Source organism: Daphnia pulicaria, chromosome 8, assembly GCF_021234035.1.
Source record: "Daphnia pulicaria isolate SC F1-1A chromosome 8, SC_F0-13Bv2, whole genome shotgun sequence".
In the NCBI taxonomy this organism is placed as follows: domain Eukaryota; kingdom Metazoa; phylum Arthropoda; class Branchiopoda; order Diplostraca; family Daphniidae; genus Daphnia; species Daphnia pulicaria.
The window spans coordinates 409,434-423,712 of record NC_060920.1 but is presented as its reverse complement, the minus strand read 5'-3'; the positions used below and the strand labels follow the sequence as shown (position 1 = coordinate 423,712).

The 14,279-nt window shown below is 39.6% G+C and overlaps 3 protein-coding genes and 1 long non-coding RNA gene across 5 annotated transcripts; 2 read left to right on the top strand and 2 right to left on the bottom strand.

Moving 5' to 3' along the window:
• Window positions 1–76: 76 nt before the first annotated feature.
• LOC124310772 lies at window positions 77–1,679 on the bottom strand. The gene is made up of 4 exons (XR_006909712.1): window positions 1,350–1,679; window positions 1,123–1,253; window positions 371–1,058; window positions 77–298 (listed from the first exon to the last, which is right to left on the bottom strand). It is a non-coding gene; the product is annotated as an uncharacterized LOC124310772 (long non-coding RNA).
• A 1,259-nt stretch (window positions 1,680–2,938) lies between these two features.
• On the top strand, window positions 2,939–5,500 carry LOC124312592. Its single transcript, XM_046777063.1, has 3 exons — window positions 2,939–3,777; window positions 4,962–5,072; window positions 5,141–5,500. The coding sequence occupies exons 1-3, from the start codon at window positions 3,067–3,069 to the stop codon at window positions 5,297–5,299; spliced, it is 981 nt and encodes a 326-aa protein (XP_046633019.1). The 5' UTR covers window positions 2,939–3,066; the 3' UTR covers window positions 5,300–5,500.
• On the bottom strand, window positions 5,489–11,413 carry LOC124312590 (AP-3 complex subunit delta-1-like). The gene is made up of 20 exons (XM_046777062.1): window positions 11,092–11,413; window positions 10,925–11,020; window positions 10,722–10,850; window positions 10,506–10,646; window positions 10,303–10,432; window positions 10,105–10,244; window positions 9,701–9,774; window positions 9,442–9,541; window positions 9,164–9,358; window positions 8,951–9,099; window positions 8,634–8,879; window positions 8,409–8,571; window positions 8,122–8,339; window positions 7,573–8,054; window positions 7,343–7,493; window positions 6,741–7,239; window positions 6,400–6,672; window positions 6,157–6,324; window positions 5,959–6,084; window positions 5,489–5,901 (listed from the first exon to the last, which is right to left on the bottom strand). Exons 1-20 carry the CDS (start codon window positions 11,185–11,187, stop codon window positions 5,812–5,814), a joined length of 3,666 nt encoding a protein of 1,221 aa, XP_046633018.1. The 5' UTR covers window positions 11,188–11,413; the 3' UTR covers window positions 5,489–5,811.
• Window positions 11,414–11,914: 501 nt separating this feature from the next.
• On the top strand, window positions 11,915–14,258 carry LOC124312693 (polyglutamylase complex subunit TTLL1-like). 2 transcript variants are annotated; one of them, XM_046777185.1, is made up of 10 exons: window positions 11,915–12,178; window positions 12,393–12,458; window positions 12,538–12,802; window positions 12,874–13,164; window positions 13,229–13,279; window positions 13,357–13,477; window positions 13,574–13,610; window positions 13,677–13,749; window positions 13,835–13,944; window positions 14,033–14,258. In XM_046777185.1, the coding sequence occupies exons 1-10, from the start codon at window positions 12,069–12,071 to the stop codon at window positions 14,181–14,183; spliced, it is 1,275 nt and encodes a 424-aa protein (XP_046633141.1). In that variant the 5' UTR covers window positions 11,915–12,068; the 3' UTR covers window positions 14,184–14,258. The 2 variants fall into 2 exon arrangements, with proteins under 2 accessions (XP_046633141.1, XP_046633142.1); XM_046777186.1 differs by lacking the exon at window positions 12,393–12,458 and having other exon boundaries at window positions 12,116–12,178; window positions 14,033–14,257.
• Window positions 14,259–14,279: the final 21 nt, after the last annotated feature.

Below are 14,279 nucleotides of genomic sequence, written 5' to 3'. Positions count from 1 at the left end.
ATTAGATTTTCTGTGATATGTATAAACTTAATTTTCAATTTTAACAAAATTAGAGCTCAAGTTATGTTTTCTGACTTGATAGTACCCTGATGATGTACGTAAAACACTATTGGATAACGTACAAATGTTAAATACGCAAATATTACTTAACCGACAAATGAAGCGGAATACTCGAACTGTCGAACATCTCTGATGCGTCGCCAGAAAGCACAGACAACTGCATAGTAAGCTTACCCCTCCTTCAGGCGAAATACCAACTTGGATCTAACAAGTAATTCGTGTACACCCCGAAAAACTCCTGAAACAGTGACAATGAAAAAATTATATAATGTTTGTTATAGACTATTACTACCATGGAATTATTTAATACCTCAGTAGAAGAGAGTGGGCACTTTTCCTTCTGGTACATTTAAGAGCTGCCATCCGTATGATGTTACAAACTACTTTAACCAGGGGATCAATTCCAGGTTAAGAAAAAGACTGCAACTCGTTCAAAGAACCTTATTTCCTCCCATGCCGTGCCCGATGAAGCTTTAGCTCATCATTGAATGTGGTCAGATATTCAACGGAGATGCCAACACAATTTATTTATTTTTTTCGAAATTTGCTAGCTACATAAATTTTGGTATCACAAAAATCCCCAAAGCCGTCAGCTGAATCAGGTCTACGCACATATAGCCGGGTCACAATCCTAGTAGGTAAATTTTAACGTAGGACTGATGCAAGTTGCAAATTTCCAAGACACTGTATAAAAATGTTTGACACGCAATGTAAATGAATAAGGGAATAAAAGAATAAGTGATGATCACTCAGTTTTTGTGCAGTCTGCAGTCATGTTAAAGAAATTTTAATAATTAAAAAATCATCATTCAGCAGCAAAAAAAGCATCATTATAGTGTTGTGAATAAATTAAGTTTGCTTCATGCAGCGCTCCACATATTCGGTTTTAGACATCGGTCAATGCAGCGGGAGCAGAGATGGATTGGACCAGGGAGGTGATGCAATCATTTTAGGTTCAATTCAAGATGAGAACTGCATCCAAACATGGCAGCTACAATCTTTGTAATTTCAGCATGATTAATCATTTGAATGAGAATATAATTATGGTTTGCACAAATTTACCTGCCATTGCTGTTGTTTGTCAATTTCTTCCATTTGTGCTCCAGCTTCAAATATTATTGGAAGCCAAAAAGATTGAAGCTGATTAGGATCCATAAGGCAGAACAGCAAAGGAATAAAAACCTAGTGAAAACCTTTTTATAAGAAATAACCGTTACATGGGTAAATGCTGTTTAAGAGATGAAAAATGCCAAACAAAGACTATAAGCTTAGTTTTTAATTTAACAAACCTTTAGTGGATGACAATTGGCCAAAAGAGTTTAGTAGTTTTTTTTTTTTTGCTGCAGACGATGCCGAGTTGGTGTGACTTGTTTTGTAAACATCAGTCTGCTCGTGCAAGTGCTGCCACCTCTGAGCCTCATATCAAAGACATTGCTGGAGTAGGGCATTAGGGCAATCTTCTCGTTGCGCACCTAAACAGTAAACTCTAACCAATTAAAAATTTAATAAACCTATAACAGTATCATATTTTGTAAATAGCACATATCACGAAAATATAAATAAATGGATAAGAATTAAATCTGGATTAGAAAACGTCTGGGATGCCCAGCCCAGGGACTTGAACGACTAAGGACCGCTAAGGACCTGCTATGGACTAATAATATAGATGAGATCATGAGATTACTCCGTTCCAAAGGTGAAGAAAAAATTGTAGATTTATAATAAGTTATCAATTTACGTATAATCTAGTCAAAACTCACGCAAAACACTAAAGGGTTTCCGTTTTCGCGTTCATTTATTCCTTCAGCCGTTCAGCGTTGCGGATTTCATTACTTCTAATCTTCTAAAGGTAGCAATTTAGATTTTTATTTGCTAATGTCAGACAATCTTTCTTATTGTTTCGACACTAAAAAATTTTCTATTATTCATTTTCGCATTTCTGATAATCAATAAACTGGTAAACAATATGTAGTTGACGACTGCTATGGTGACTACCACATGATGACTACCATATAGTTACTTTCTCTTTGGACTCAAATCACTCGGAATTACTAGCAACCTGTATTATTGGTTATTTTCTAGATTAGCTTTTCTCTATGGGAAACGATAGACAAATTCACCCAACGTATAATATCTGTACTATATAAATCCAATCATATCATCAATCAATATATGGGTTGTATTTTTTAACAAAAAGTATGCGGTCGATTGCTTGGTCATGTGCCGAGCGCAACCGGCAAGTTTCTCTTCTCGAAGCTCATTTGGTTTCACATTGCAGTGACAAAACAACATGTACGTAAGTTTATTCTCCATACATCTTTTCTGTGTGCACAGTGGCCAGCAAGGTATCAAATTTAATTGACAAGGATTGAAAATCCCGCTCCCAGAAAATTAATCCTTAGTGGATATGGCGTTTCTCTAAACACCCATAAAATAAAATTGGCTTGTTATTTCTATTTTAATTCAATTAAGTAAATAATCTCACTAAAAACTAACTAGCTGTATGGAATTAAAGTTTTCTCTTTTGAGTTTAAAGAATTTTCTTTTGATAACAGCCCGATTGTTTGCTTTTATAGCTCCTAAATGGTCGAACGAAAAAAAAAAAGGTAACGTGAAACCAATTTCTTTTCGATTTCAGACTTTGATTTACTGTTGCGTTCACCGCGAATTTTTTCCGGGAATTTTTTTCAGATTATTTTGTCTTGTGAAAAAGGAGGTACCTTGGCTTGTATAAAGAAATACACAAGTGAAAATACATACAATATCATCTGAGTCAACTTTCTCCGCAGCACTGCCCCCTCCCTTTTGTAAGCATTTCAACTCGATTCTATCGGACAACAGGGTGTACAACAACAACAAGAGCTAAGAGGCGACTTTCATCTCCGGGCTGAATGTTTGTGAGTGTGTGTGCTGTCGCCGTCATCCTGCAGGCTTTGGTGGACTTGTAAAGCAACAGCTTTCTCGTCAGAACGTCTTGAGAAGAGTTGTGCAGCGCAAGTCGATAGCATGTCCTCTTCCGTGTGTTACGTCGCCGTATTTTCTAAGCTGCTGCTGCTGCTGTTTGTTCTTATCGCATCAGTGTTGATCCAATCAGTGGCGCCCAATGTCTTTTTCCCCGTGGAAACGAGCAGGGATTTAGTTCAGTACCGATCGTTGAAAGATATTCTCTTCCGATCACAATCGGAAGACAACGACCAGCAGCATTCCATCCAATCGCCGGTCGTGGCCAGTTTCCGGCCAGCCAATCCCAGTCCGACTTTGGCTTCTTCGCCTCACAGCGGAGCAGTTGGCGTCTCTAAAATTCGCTTCCTGGATGCGGATGAGTTTTTCGTCCCTAATTTTTCGCCGGTTCCGCATTCCGAATTAATTCCACCGGCGGCTCAAACTGAAGGGAGAAGAGCTAACTCACCTAATTTGAATCCCGATCACACCACTGTCGTCAGACAGGCCAAAAGCCCAGAGATTAATCAATCTGCCATCGGTACTTCGGTCACTGGTAGTCCTGCTCAGGATCGCTGGCCATGGCCTTACTCGAAGCCCATCAAACAGGCGGTGAATATTCAGAGTCGCCAGCAACAGTCTCCATCTTTAATTGTCAAGAAATCGGTGGCCAAACCTTATCGGCTGCTAACCAGAACTTCATCTTGCCCTAAACTGCTGCACGACTTGACCATTACCTGCTCTTGGCCAAAGCAGCAGCAACTTCAGCAACCAGTGGTAAATTTGAATTTTCCAATTATTGCATTGAATTATTTGGCTATTACTTAAATTACTTTAAGAGCGGATATGTTAGAGCGAAACTTTATTTTTAGCCTACATTTTCTTGTTTGAGGAAAGTTCCGCCATGTCCAAAAAGAAACATTTTATGGGTGGCAATAAGTTCTGTTGGTCAGGAGAAATATATAGTGAACCAGCTGTGTAGATAGTGTGCTGCGGCTTTCTTCGCATGTCCCAGCTCACGGAAATGGATATTGCTGTTTGCTTATGCGTGAAAAGGGATATTTACATTGCTGGCAATGCGAAAAAAAAAAATGTGGTTATCTATGGACTGCATATAGCCAAAAGCCATCACCTAAAAATTGAAAAATAGTATTTGAAGAGCGGCCAGCAACTCCAAAAGCGATAGACACAGCCGGGGGATTTTTACTTTCTCCAACACTTTCTCCAGCGCTGGCGCTTTAGGCGGAGAACGTGCGATGCATGTAATGGGGTGCTGCATTACCCACGTCTGTATATGCGCTTCAAGTTATATAATAACGCCACGAAAAAACTCCATTTAAATAATAAATTGTTGGATAGTTTGGAAGAGTGAAAAATGGGGGCCCAAATGGAACTTTAAACGATTTCATTCTTAGATTTTAATTAGTGAAACACACGCCATTAGTTTATCCTTAAACCGGAGGCGAAATAATAAGTGGCAATGGTTTCGTTCGACTTTTTCCTTCTGTTTTTAAACGAAAGAGAAATGTCCAGGGAGAACGTGTGCTGGATGGTTGAACACAACAACACAATATCTTTTTATATTGCACTTCTGTTCATCTTAAATATTCTAGATTGACGAAGCATTTCCTTAGCTGTTGGTATACTACATCTTGACTCCTAATTCTTGAAACCTGCTAGTATTTTCACAACTTGCAAATTAGAAGTTTCTTACTTGCATAATAAGAAAGCTCGTCTAGACGACGTGCAAGAAAGTTAACATTTTTTGTGATGTCAGTCTCAAAGATGGAAAAAACATTTTTGGCGATTTCGTTTTTCTAATGGTTGGTAGCTAAAGGACCTTCCGCATCAGAAAGCGTGAAATACTAAACCTAGATTATTATAAAGACATTGTCAACTTTTAAAAAAGTTACCTGTTCGTAAAATGTCTAGTCATAATTATTTGTTTTATTACAATGCAGGAGTTTCAATGGTACAAAACGCAACACAGAAGTGTGGCCGAAACGCAAAACAATTTGCTGGAATCTACAATTAAAACACCGATCGCTTTTGGAACTCAAATGATCCACAAGGTAAATTAAATCTAGAATTACTTAATTATTTTACCTGTTAATTAACAATTGATTCTTTGATTGTGAAGGATCCCCGTTATGGAGTGTCCGTCGTTTCCGACTCGGCTTACCTGACCATCCGCCAATTGAAACCCCAAGATTGTGGGTCGTACATCTGTGAGGCGGTGGATGTCCACAACACGACAGTCATATCTAATACTGAATTTCTCATTTTCTTATGCTACTAAAAGTTTGTTATGCCCAGGTATTTTTTTAGTTTTTCTCTAGCAGGTATACCAATTGTAGTAAAACTGGATTTTACTATGCATGCTTGTAATCGGATTTATATACGCTTTTGTACTGTTTGTTTTTCTTTTTCTTTCCTTTCTGTATCTCAGATTAAACAGTCTCAAAAGGACGTCAATTATACATTAAGATAATCAACCAAATTGTATATTTCTCTTTCGCTGTTGTTTTTTTGAAGTTTACGGAAGCTGAGCACAAGATGATTCATGACCACCGATCCAATTGCGCTTCACCATCTCGCCCAACCCTTATCCACTTAGAAAAATACAGTAACATGTTAAGATTGGATTGACATTAGAATTCAACTTGGAATAGGTTAACAACTTCAAAAAGGCTCTTTTTTTTTCTCTCTTTTCGGCTTTTCGGTTATAAACTTCCCTTCAGGTTTTGCATTGAAACATCATCTTAGGTTTAATGCGTCAAACCGGATCGACAGGAGCGACACGTTTTTTTATTAAGCAAACATTTTCCGCATTTCTTCCATGACCGACGATACCAATGACGGGTTACTGCTCTTTCCGTAAATGCTCAGTCGACCATCCGCCTAATTGCAATTGATAGATTTTTAAATCATCTACAATAATTTTCTAGCTGCAAATACCTGTGATTTCATGAGAATGCAGAGATGATGAGCGGTGGAGTGGCGACAGTATAACGAGGCAGATGTTCCCGAACTATCCATTTCGACTAAACGCATATTAAGCTCTCGACTGACACGATCAATCGCCTATAGACATTTAGAATTGACGTATTAAAATTAATAATAGATTGAAAGACAAATCTTAAAAAATGGCTGTACCTGAGATAAAGCAATTCCTTCGCACACTGCCTTGTCTTTGCCGATCAGTTCCTGGGAAGCCAATAATTCGGCAAATTGATCGCCACTGATGGGGTCAGAAGAGAGGAAGACGCTACATGGAACTTGCAGTTTGAAATCCAACTTTTCCGAGACAGATCCGTTTTCTCCCTTCACATTTATAGCAAAAGAATTCAATTAATATCACCCGAGGGGGAAAATTGAGAATTTGGTAGACTTTGATACCTGAGTCATGTAGGTCAAAACACCTCTGAGCTGGTGCAGCATGGTGCTGTCGGCAACAGCGAAAGCAAATGGAATTTCGACTCGGCTTTGGCTGGCTAACTGGTGAGGCAATTCCACCCCGTCTTGCTCGTGCTGACCACGGCATAGACGGGCGTTGGTAGAGTCGACCACATTAAAGATCATCGAATGAATCAATTTGCCACTGCGATTGTGGAGCTGTACCGGGACTAATACTTGGTGCTGATCGTGAGGTACAGCGACGACACGATATTTCTGCAACAAACAAAAGAGAAATGAAACAATCAACAAGTATTTCGGGTTACCTATGATTGAATTTTTACCATGACGAGACGTTTGTCATCTACTAAGGATTTCCACGCAATCACGACCGGAGCAATGACACTATCCGACAGATGATTGTTTTGGTCATCAAAGTCTTTGATGTCCTTCTTCTTCTTTTCTTTTTTGGCTTTCTTCTCTTTCTTTTCCTTCTTGTCTTTTTTCTTCTTGGCCGTCTTCTGGGAGTCGGCCGCCGTGGCAGTTTCATCGATGGTCAGTTCACTTTTCGCGACGACTTTCTTTTCCTTGGCGTCGTTGCCGTTGCTGGCCGACAACCAAAAGTCAAGATCGTCATTGAGGTTAACGCCCTTAGTCGTCGGTGGCAGCGGCGGCGCATTCTCCTCTTTCTCCTGTTTCGTTTTCTTTCTCTTGGCTTTCTCTTCCTTGAGACCTTCTACCCCGTTTCTCGACTTGGGTTTCTTGGATTTGGCTGGGATTGGTGGCGCGGCTGCCGGTTCCAGGGTTACTCGCACCACCGGTTTTTCTTTCGGATAAGAATGGCTGTGGGAAAATGGCAAATGGCAAAGAAATTCCCAAAAAGTAGAGCGTGAAATTACATAACAACCAAATGAAAGCCAAGCCCATAATAAAAAAAAAAACATACTCTTCTAAATCAATGTTCAATGCGCGGTGGGGGTCCGTCTGTGGTCGCCCATCGTCTTCAGAGTCCGACAATCGCGCTCCTTCCGGCAACTCCATGGTAGATATCACTTGTGGAGCAACAATCTCGGCGGCCTCTTCCTCGTCGCTGGAACCTATTATAACCAGAGAGGATAACAATCAAACGTTATTACACTGCAATAAAAAATATTGTTGAATTGAACAGGTATTTACCCTTCTTTTTCTTCTTTTTCTTGTCCCGCTTGGATCGATGTTTCTTGGAATCGGAAGAGGCTTCCTTGTTTCGTTCGAGCTCCAAGTATTTGTCGGAGAGTTTCCTACTAGTGGAGACTTGAAGTGGAACGGACAAGTTGATGGACATGACGGGGATCTCTTCGGTCGGAGATAATAATTGCGAGGAAGACGAAGGTGACCGTCGCGCTTGGCTGGAACCCTTGAGATAATGCGGGTTGCTGGCCTGCTCGACGCGAAGGGCTTCACGGCGCACCTGCTGCTGCCGAAGCGCCTGCTGGCGGACGTCGTCTGACTGGGCCTGGTCACCTTCGTCGTAAACGCCTTCGCCTTGGTAGCCGTCGCGGAAGTCGGGCGCGGATGTGCTCGACTTGTAGAAAATATCAAGGGACCCTGCTCCGTCAGCTTTGGGTTCTTCATCCGACTCTGGTTCCGGTTCGTTGATCCAGGCGTCCAAATCCAAACTAAACGAGCAGAAATTGTAAACCAAAATTTTCTCAACGAAACTGTTTTTTCAAATTTGTGGCTTACCCTTCAGGTAATGGAACTTTGCGCTGAGCTTTAGGCGCTACTGGATTCAGCTCGCCTTGGAAGAGCTGCATCAATTCGTTGACAACGTCTCCTTCGCCAGCGTCCTGCAATTTGGAAATCACTTTGAGGACGTGGACAGCGGTGCTGGCGCGCTCCTGAACCTCCAAATCGGCACTTTGCATGAACGGAGTCAGCCGCTCTTGAAGGACACACAGCGTCTTTCAAGACCAAACGGAATTGTTCAAGTAGAATTGAATTGAATGAAGGAATAAAGAAAATGAGAGTACCAATTGTGCTTTCTCTTTCTCATTCGCCGTGGACGCCTTGTGAAGAATGTGAGCGTAAAGCTTCATCAGATTGTGGATGAAAACAGCTTGAATATGACCAGGGAGTACAGTCACTTTGTTTTTCAATATACATTCCAAAACCGCTTCAGGCTCTTTAAGATGCCTATAAAATTAAAGATATTATTTAATTGTTTCCAACGGAGTTAAAAAAAAAAAATTCCTTACGATGCGAATTCTCCACAGATCCAGGCGGCTGCGTAAAGCACTTCGCACATGGAAGAGAAGGCCACTTGTCCGGTGATTCCACGAATAGCAAAGCCACTCGATGTTTCCAACAAGAGAGCCATTTGTTCAACAGAAAATGGACGAATGGCAGGAACGCGGATCGCTACATCCATCAGCTGAGAAGCCACAACGTGACCCTGGCGGAGGCCTTCCATTCGACTCAAATCCACCAAAACGCTTATGTACCTAAAAAAGGAAGAGATGGAGCGGTTGAGTTTTTCAATCAATTCATTCAAGCTACGAGTACTCTAGCCTACCATTCAAAATTGGTAATGAAATGATAATTATCTTGAGAGCAAATTTCGATGATTTTAGAAAGAAGCTCGTCACGGTACTGCGTTCCTTCTGCTCGATCCATGTGCACCATCAGCTTCTTGACAATTTCCATGAGGTTCTTCTTTGACACCTTTACAAAACCAAAAGAAACAATTTTAAAATTGGTTTATTTTTAAAGAAAATGTGAAGCGAACCATTCCGTAGAGAAGGTCTAGAGCGCGTAACCGTATCGATTCGTCTTTATCATCAAGGCAAAGCAGGATCAAATCCTTGTGCGCTTGAACGGATTTCGGGTGCGTTTTCAAGATCTTGGACATGGCTAGTAGACCAAGGTATTTCAAATTCTGATCAGAGTCTTCGATCAAAATACGCAACTTCTGAACACACAGCTAAATTAAAAAAATGGAAAATGAGTTGATTTCTTTTGAAAATATCGAATATGTTGAAACGATAAGGGATCGGTTGGTGGTACCTGAATAGATGCACTGTGACTAGGCATGCCGGTCGATATGGAAATTAGAACCGCAATGACAGTGTTGATACATTCATAGAGCAGCGACATCGCTGAAGTGCTGCAAAAAATTATGCGATATCGATTAAATAATAATGTTGGCAATAATAAATGAAAGCAGCAAATAATCAAATATGGCGATAGATCAAAATTGATAGTCTAGCGCAAAGCCAGTGTTGCACAAATCGAATAGGAAGGTGTTGACATTTTTTTTTGTTACCTGTGAATCAAATTAGTTAAAGGTTCAATCAGCTTTTTGCCAAGGCGAGGCTCTAAGGGTGTTAAAGCTCCAAACTGTAAATACACAAAATAATAAGCAAGTGAAAACAAAAATATTTCAAGGGAATGCGGTCAATATTGATCTACTAAGGGAGGAAATGAAATCCTAGTAAAGCCTTACACTTTTATCGCTCTTTTCACGACTGATACCTTTTTATTATGGCTATAAGTGGTTGGCTTATGCACTTGCTTAGGCGAGAATCGCACTGTGTCATTGCATTCAACTAATAAGAACGTATCGGATTATGGAACAATTTTGACGAAAACATCAATTCTTTTTCGACCATTAAACTTTGTTAGTCTAGAAAACACAGTAGACTGTACCCCATCATTACGGAGGCTTACCAATTTAATGATCTTGATGAGCATCCAATTATTGGTAGATGATGTCATCAATTTGAAGAAAATTGGGGCCAGGCTGAGATAATTTTTGGGGTTCTTTCTGGCCAGCTCACAAATGACGTTAACGGCGGCCGATTGTACACCTACGCAAAAGCAATCGATAATGGGCTGCGTTCAGTCACGTATCTCTAGATACGATACCGGGATCCGGATCTTCCAGCTTTTCTTTTAGACGGGGGAATGCAGGCCGCAAGGCATCGGGAAACGAAAGGAAAACTTTATACATAAGCAACACGGCTTTTTTCCTTATGTAAGGCTTAGTTGAAGACAACTGGAGAGAAACATTCAAGGGAAAAAATCAATAAAAAATCCAATGAATGAGAAAAGAACAAAAAGGAACATACCAATGTCATCAGATCATTTGCTAGGTCTCTGGCTAAATCTTGATTGATGAAACATGCCAATCCTGATAATGTCACACCAGCGTCGTACTGATTTTGACTACTCAAATCTTTCCTGATCATATTTGTGGTTAACATGAGTACCTATTAAGAAAGTGTAATAACAAAAAATTAGCTATAAAAACAAACAGAGAAAATCTATGAAATAAAATTCAGTACCTCAGTGTCTTGATGGAAGCTTTGGGATGCAGCTAAATATCCTATTCTTTTGAAAGTGAATTTATTGGAGCTCATAACCTCAATTACATTGAAGCCAGCCCAGCTGATGTCATAGCCAATCATTTGAAGCTAACAAGGAAGTAAACATATTGATTACGTTAAAAATGACACAATTAGCAATGTAATAAATAAAATAGCCGTACATATGACAGCTTTGCCACAGCGTTAGCTTTTACTGCAATGTTTTCTTGCTTGAGCTCTGCCTTGATTTCTTCAATACATTGAGCGATATACTTGACCTGAAAAATAACACAGACAGAATGTATACATCCAACTTTTGGGAACAAGACTGAAGAAAATATGTGTATACTTCATTTTCCTTGTTGTTTCTGATGCCTCTTACTAAATCAGCCAGATTTTTGTCCAATATCCTTTCAAGGTTTCCCTTTAATTTAGTAAGAGCCATGATTATAAGATGATGGTTTCACTGAAGAGGCGCAATCTTCCTGGAATAAACACCCTTCAAATGTCGGACAGGTGTCTCACAACTTAGGATATAGTCACAAAAACACTTAAAGATTCCAACTAATATCGCAAATTAGGAATAAAGATATTATGTGCTATGAGCGGAGGCGGCGGAAAAGCCCCAAAAGTTCCTTCTGAAGGGAAAAATGACAGAAGAAACACACCACGTAAATCTGGTTTGGCAACCACCTAGCGGACATGAACAGAAGCCTTCATCTCTAGAGTTCGCCGCCCCCTCCAAAACGGAAAAAAATGTACGGAAAAGACACGTCGAGTTTCTTATTAACACGATCGTGACACTTGCCATCGACTACAGTCGGAATGAGGGAGTGGTAATTCTAATAATTTTTGAAATTAGAGGAAAATTGAGCAATTGGCCAATGAAGACCATGGTGAAGACTGAAGACTATCATTAACTACCGAACGGTAATTAGTTTTCAAATCGGTGGCGCTTATCAAGGCTTATCACAGAACAAACAAATAAACAATAAAAATATCATGTAAGAGCAATCTAAGAGAGATTTAAACAAAATTACAGATAAATTGAAATTAAAAACTTAGGTCCCAACGAGACTCGAACTCGTGATCTCCTGCTTACTAGGCAGGCGCTTTGCCATCTAAGCCATGAGACCTTGGTAAGTTGAACACATTTTACAAACAAATATTATAAAGATTGACTACTAGTCGCCGAGTACCAGTTAAATCAATAGATAACCAACGGGCAACGTTTCGTTGACTACAGTTTTTGTGGAAGTTGGCGTACTCTTGATAACACAGTTTCTTTTCAAATTTGCTACTATTTTCACATTTAATCGACTCATCATGTCAAGAATTAGTTATTTTACTGACATGGAAAAATCAGTTGTGACGGCTAATTTCTTGAAACGCGGCTGGACGTCAGCAACATCAGATGAAGATTGGAATTTCTATTGGTATGGATCTTATTCATTTCATCACAGAGGCTAAAACGTACTTTTCACGTGATTATTATGCAAACCGCACTTTTGCACTTGGACAGTCATACTTTATCTTCCTATGTAAAGAATTCAATTTGTCTTGAGTTAACACGAGAACACAAAAAAAAATTGTCGACCTTAGTTGTCGAATGTTTTCACTAAAATGTTGGTGTCGTATTTCTTTATGAAGGGCAAATACTCAAACATGTCGCAGTTTATTCTCAGCTGAAAGTTCATATCGTCTCGGTGACTATCAGTAAAATAATAACCAAATCAAATTTTTTAAATAATTCAACTTTAAATAAACAGGCAATTGTCTTTTATTTTTTCCCCAGAATGATTAACCATTTTCCTAATCATTACGAACTAACCCGAAAAGATTTGATGGTCAAGAATATTAAGCGCTACAAACGTGAGCAGGACAAAGAACGAGAAACCCGAGAGCGATCGCAGTTCAATCTTGAATTTGTGCCAGTCACTTTTGTTTTACCTGCCGATTACAATCTCTTTGCCGAAGAATATCGACGCTGTCCGACGTGCACTTGGATCATGAAACCTTGCGGGCGTTCTCAAGGATCGGGCATCTTCCTGGTCACCAAGGTAATAAAGTGAATTCCATCAAAATTAACGCTATAGGTCTAATATTTTATTTTTTAAAACTTAATTCGCAGCTTTCGAGAATTAAAAAGTGGTCGAATGAGGGAAATTCTGCATCGTCGTTCGGCCGTCACGCGGCCGTTCAATCATCCGCGATTGGGGGCGGCGGTGCGCAGCCGACGGCACCGCCGCGCGAATCTTACGTCATTTCAAAGTACATTGAATCGCCGCTCCTGATCGGCGGCAAGAAATTCGACCTTCGCCTTTACGTGTTGGTGACGTCGTTCCGACCCATTCGGGCGTATTTGTTTCGGCGCGGATTCTGTCGGTTTTGCAGCGCCAAATACGATCGCAGCACTCATCAGGTCTGTGTGTTAAAATTTTGCAGTCTAATTAAAATGATATCAATATTCATGTTTTATCGTTTAGATGGATAACATGCTTGTTCATTTAACCAACGTAGCCATTCAAAAACAAGGGGTAACTCAATCATCAGTTGAATTAATTTTTTGTTTCTAATAAACTTTAAATGGATTAAATTGGAACTATGTGTTCAGGATGATTACAACCCACATCACGGAGGGAAATGGAGTGTTGACGATCTACTGTTTTACATCGCAAGTCTCCGAGGCAGTGACGCTGCCGATTTACTGTGGCAAGAAATTTGTTGGGTTATTGGTAAATTAATGGGTGGACGAATTAACTAGAACATTTTTATTATACAAAGAAGAAAAGAATAACTTATTTTTATTTCATTTATTTTTTTGCGGATAGGGCACTCACTGAAAGCCGTGGCACCAATGATGTTAAGGTGAATTCTGCTTCACGTTCTGAAAATAATTTTAAATTGTGATTACCATATCTTAATTTATTGCAGCGATCCTCATTGCTTCGAGTGTTATGGCTATGATATTATCATCGACGCCAATTTGAAACCATGGCTGATTGAAGTATGTAATGAAAATTCAAAAGCTTGAATTAAATTTTAGAAAATTCTCATTTGAATTTTGAATTTCATTTGAATTTCATTAAAAGGTGAATGCATCCCCTTCTCTGTCGACAACTACCAACACAGATCACTTCCTCAAACTCAGCTTAATCGATGCCATCCTGAACGTTGTATTACCTCCGGATGGAGTTCCAAAGTAATTTCTCATTATAATAATTAATTCAAATTAAATCTTTTGAATTCATAGTGGAAATTATTTTTTATTCATCCACCTTTTTTTTAAGTGCCAAATGGAATAAACGTCCATCTGCCGAAGCTCTGCGAGGTTGGATTGTGCTAATTGACGAGGAAGCTAAAGTCGGTTCTGCTTATGCTCGTCAAAACAAAGCCAACAAAGCAAAGTCATCCCGATCTGATGTTAGCAGGAATAAGTAGTGTAAAATCATCCATCCTGTTGCATTCTTCTATTCATTCTTCCTTATTCTTTCATTTCGTGGTGTATGGTAAATGGTAAAATAGATATTTTTTTCA

What these genes read in the sequence shown, in the direction of transcription:
- LOC124312592 (XM_046777063.1), top strand. Translation starts at nt 3,067, where the DNA reads ATGTCCTCTTCCGTGTGTTACGTCGCCGTATTTTCTAAGCTGCTGCTG. An exon ending in AGCAACTTCAGCAACCAGTG is followed by an intron (nt 3,778 to 4,961) that starts GTAAATTTGAAT and finishes ATTACAATGCAG; the next exon opens with GAGTTTCAATGGTACAAAAC. An exon ending in GAACTCAAATGATCCACAAG is followed by an intron (nt 5,073 to 5,140) that starts GTAAATTAAATC and finishes TTGATTGTGAAG; the next exon opens with GATCCCCGTTATGGAGTGTC.
- LOC124312693 (XM_046777185.1), top strand. Translation starts at nt 12,069, where the DNA reads ATGTCAAGAATTAGTTATTTTACTGACATGGAAAAATCAGTTGTGACG. An exon ending in TATCGTCTCGGTGACTATCA is followed by an intron (nt 12,459 to 12,537) that starts GTAAAATAATAA and finishes TTTTTTCCCCAG; the next exon opens with AATGATTAACCATTTTCCTA. An exon ending in GCATCTTCCTGGTCACCAAG is followed by an intron (nt 12,803 to 12,873) that starts GTAATAAAGTGA and finishes CTTAATTCGCAG; the next exon opens with CTTTCGAGAATTAAAAAGTG.
- LOC124312590 (XM_046777062.1), bottom strand. Translation starts at nt 11,187, where the DNA reads ATGGCTCTTACTAAATTAAAGGGAAACCTTGAAAGGATATTGGACAAA. An exon ending in GAAACAACAAGGAAAATGAA is followed by an intron (nt 11,021 to 11,091) that starts GTATACACATAT and finishes GTTATTTTTCAG; the next exon opens with GTCAAGTATATCGCTCAATG. An exon ending in TAGACCTTCTCTACGGAATG is followed by an intron (nt 9,100 to 9,163) that starts GTTCGCTTCACA and finishes GGTTTTGTAAAG; the next exon opens with GTGTCAAAGAAGAACCTCAT.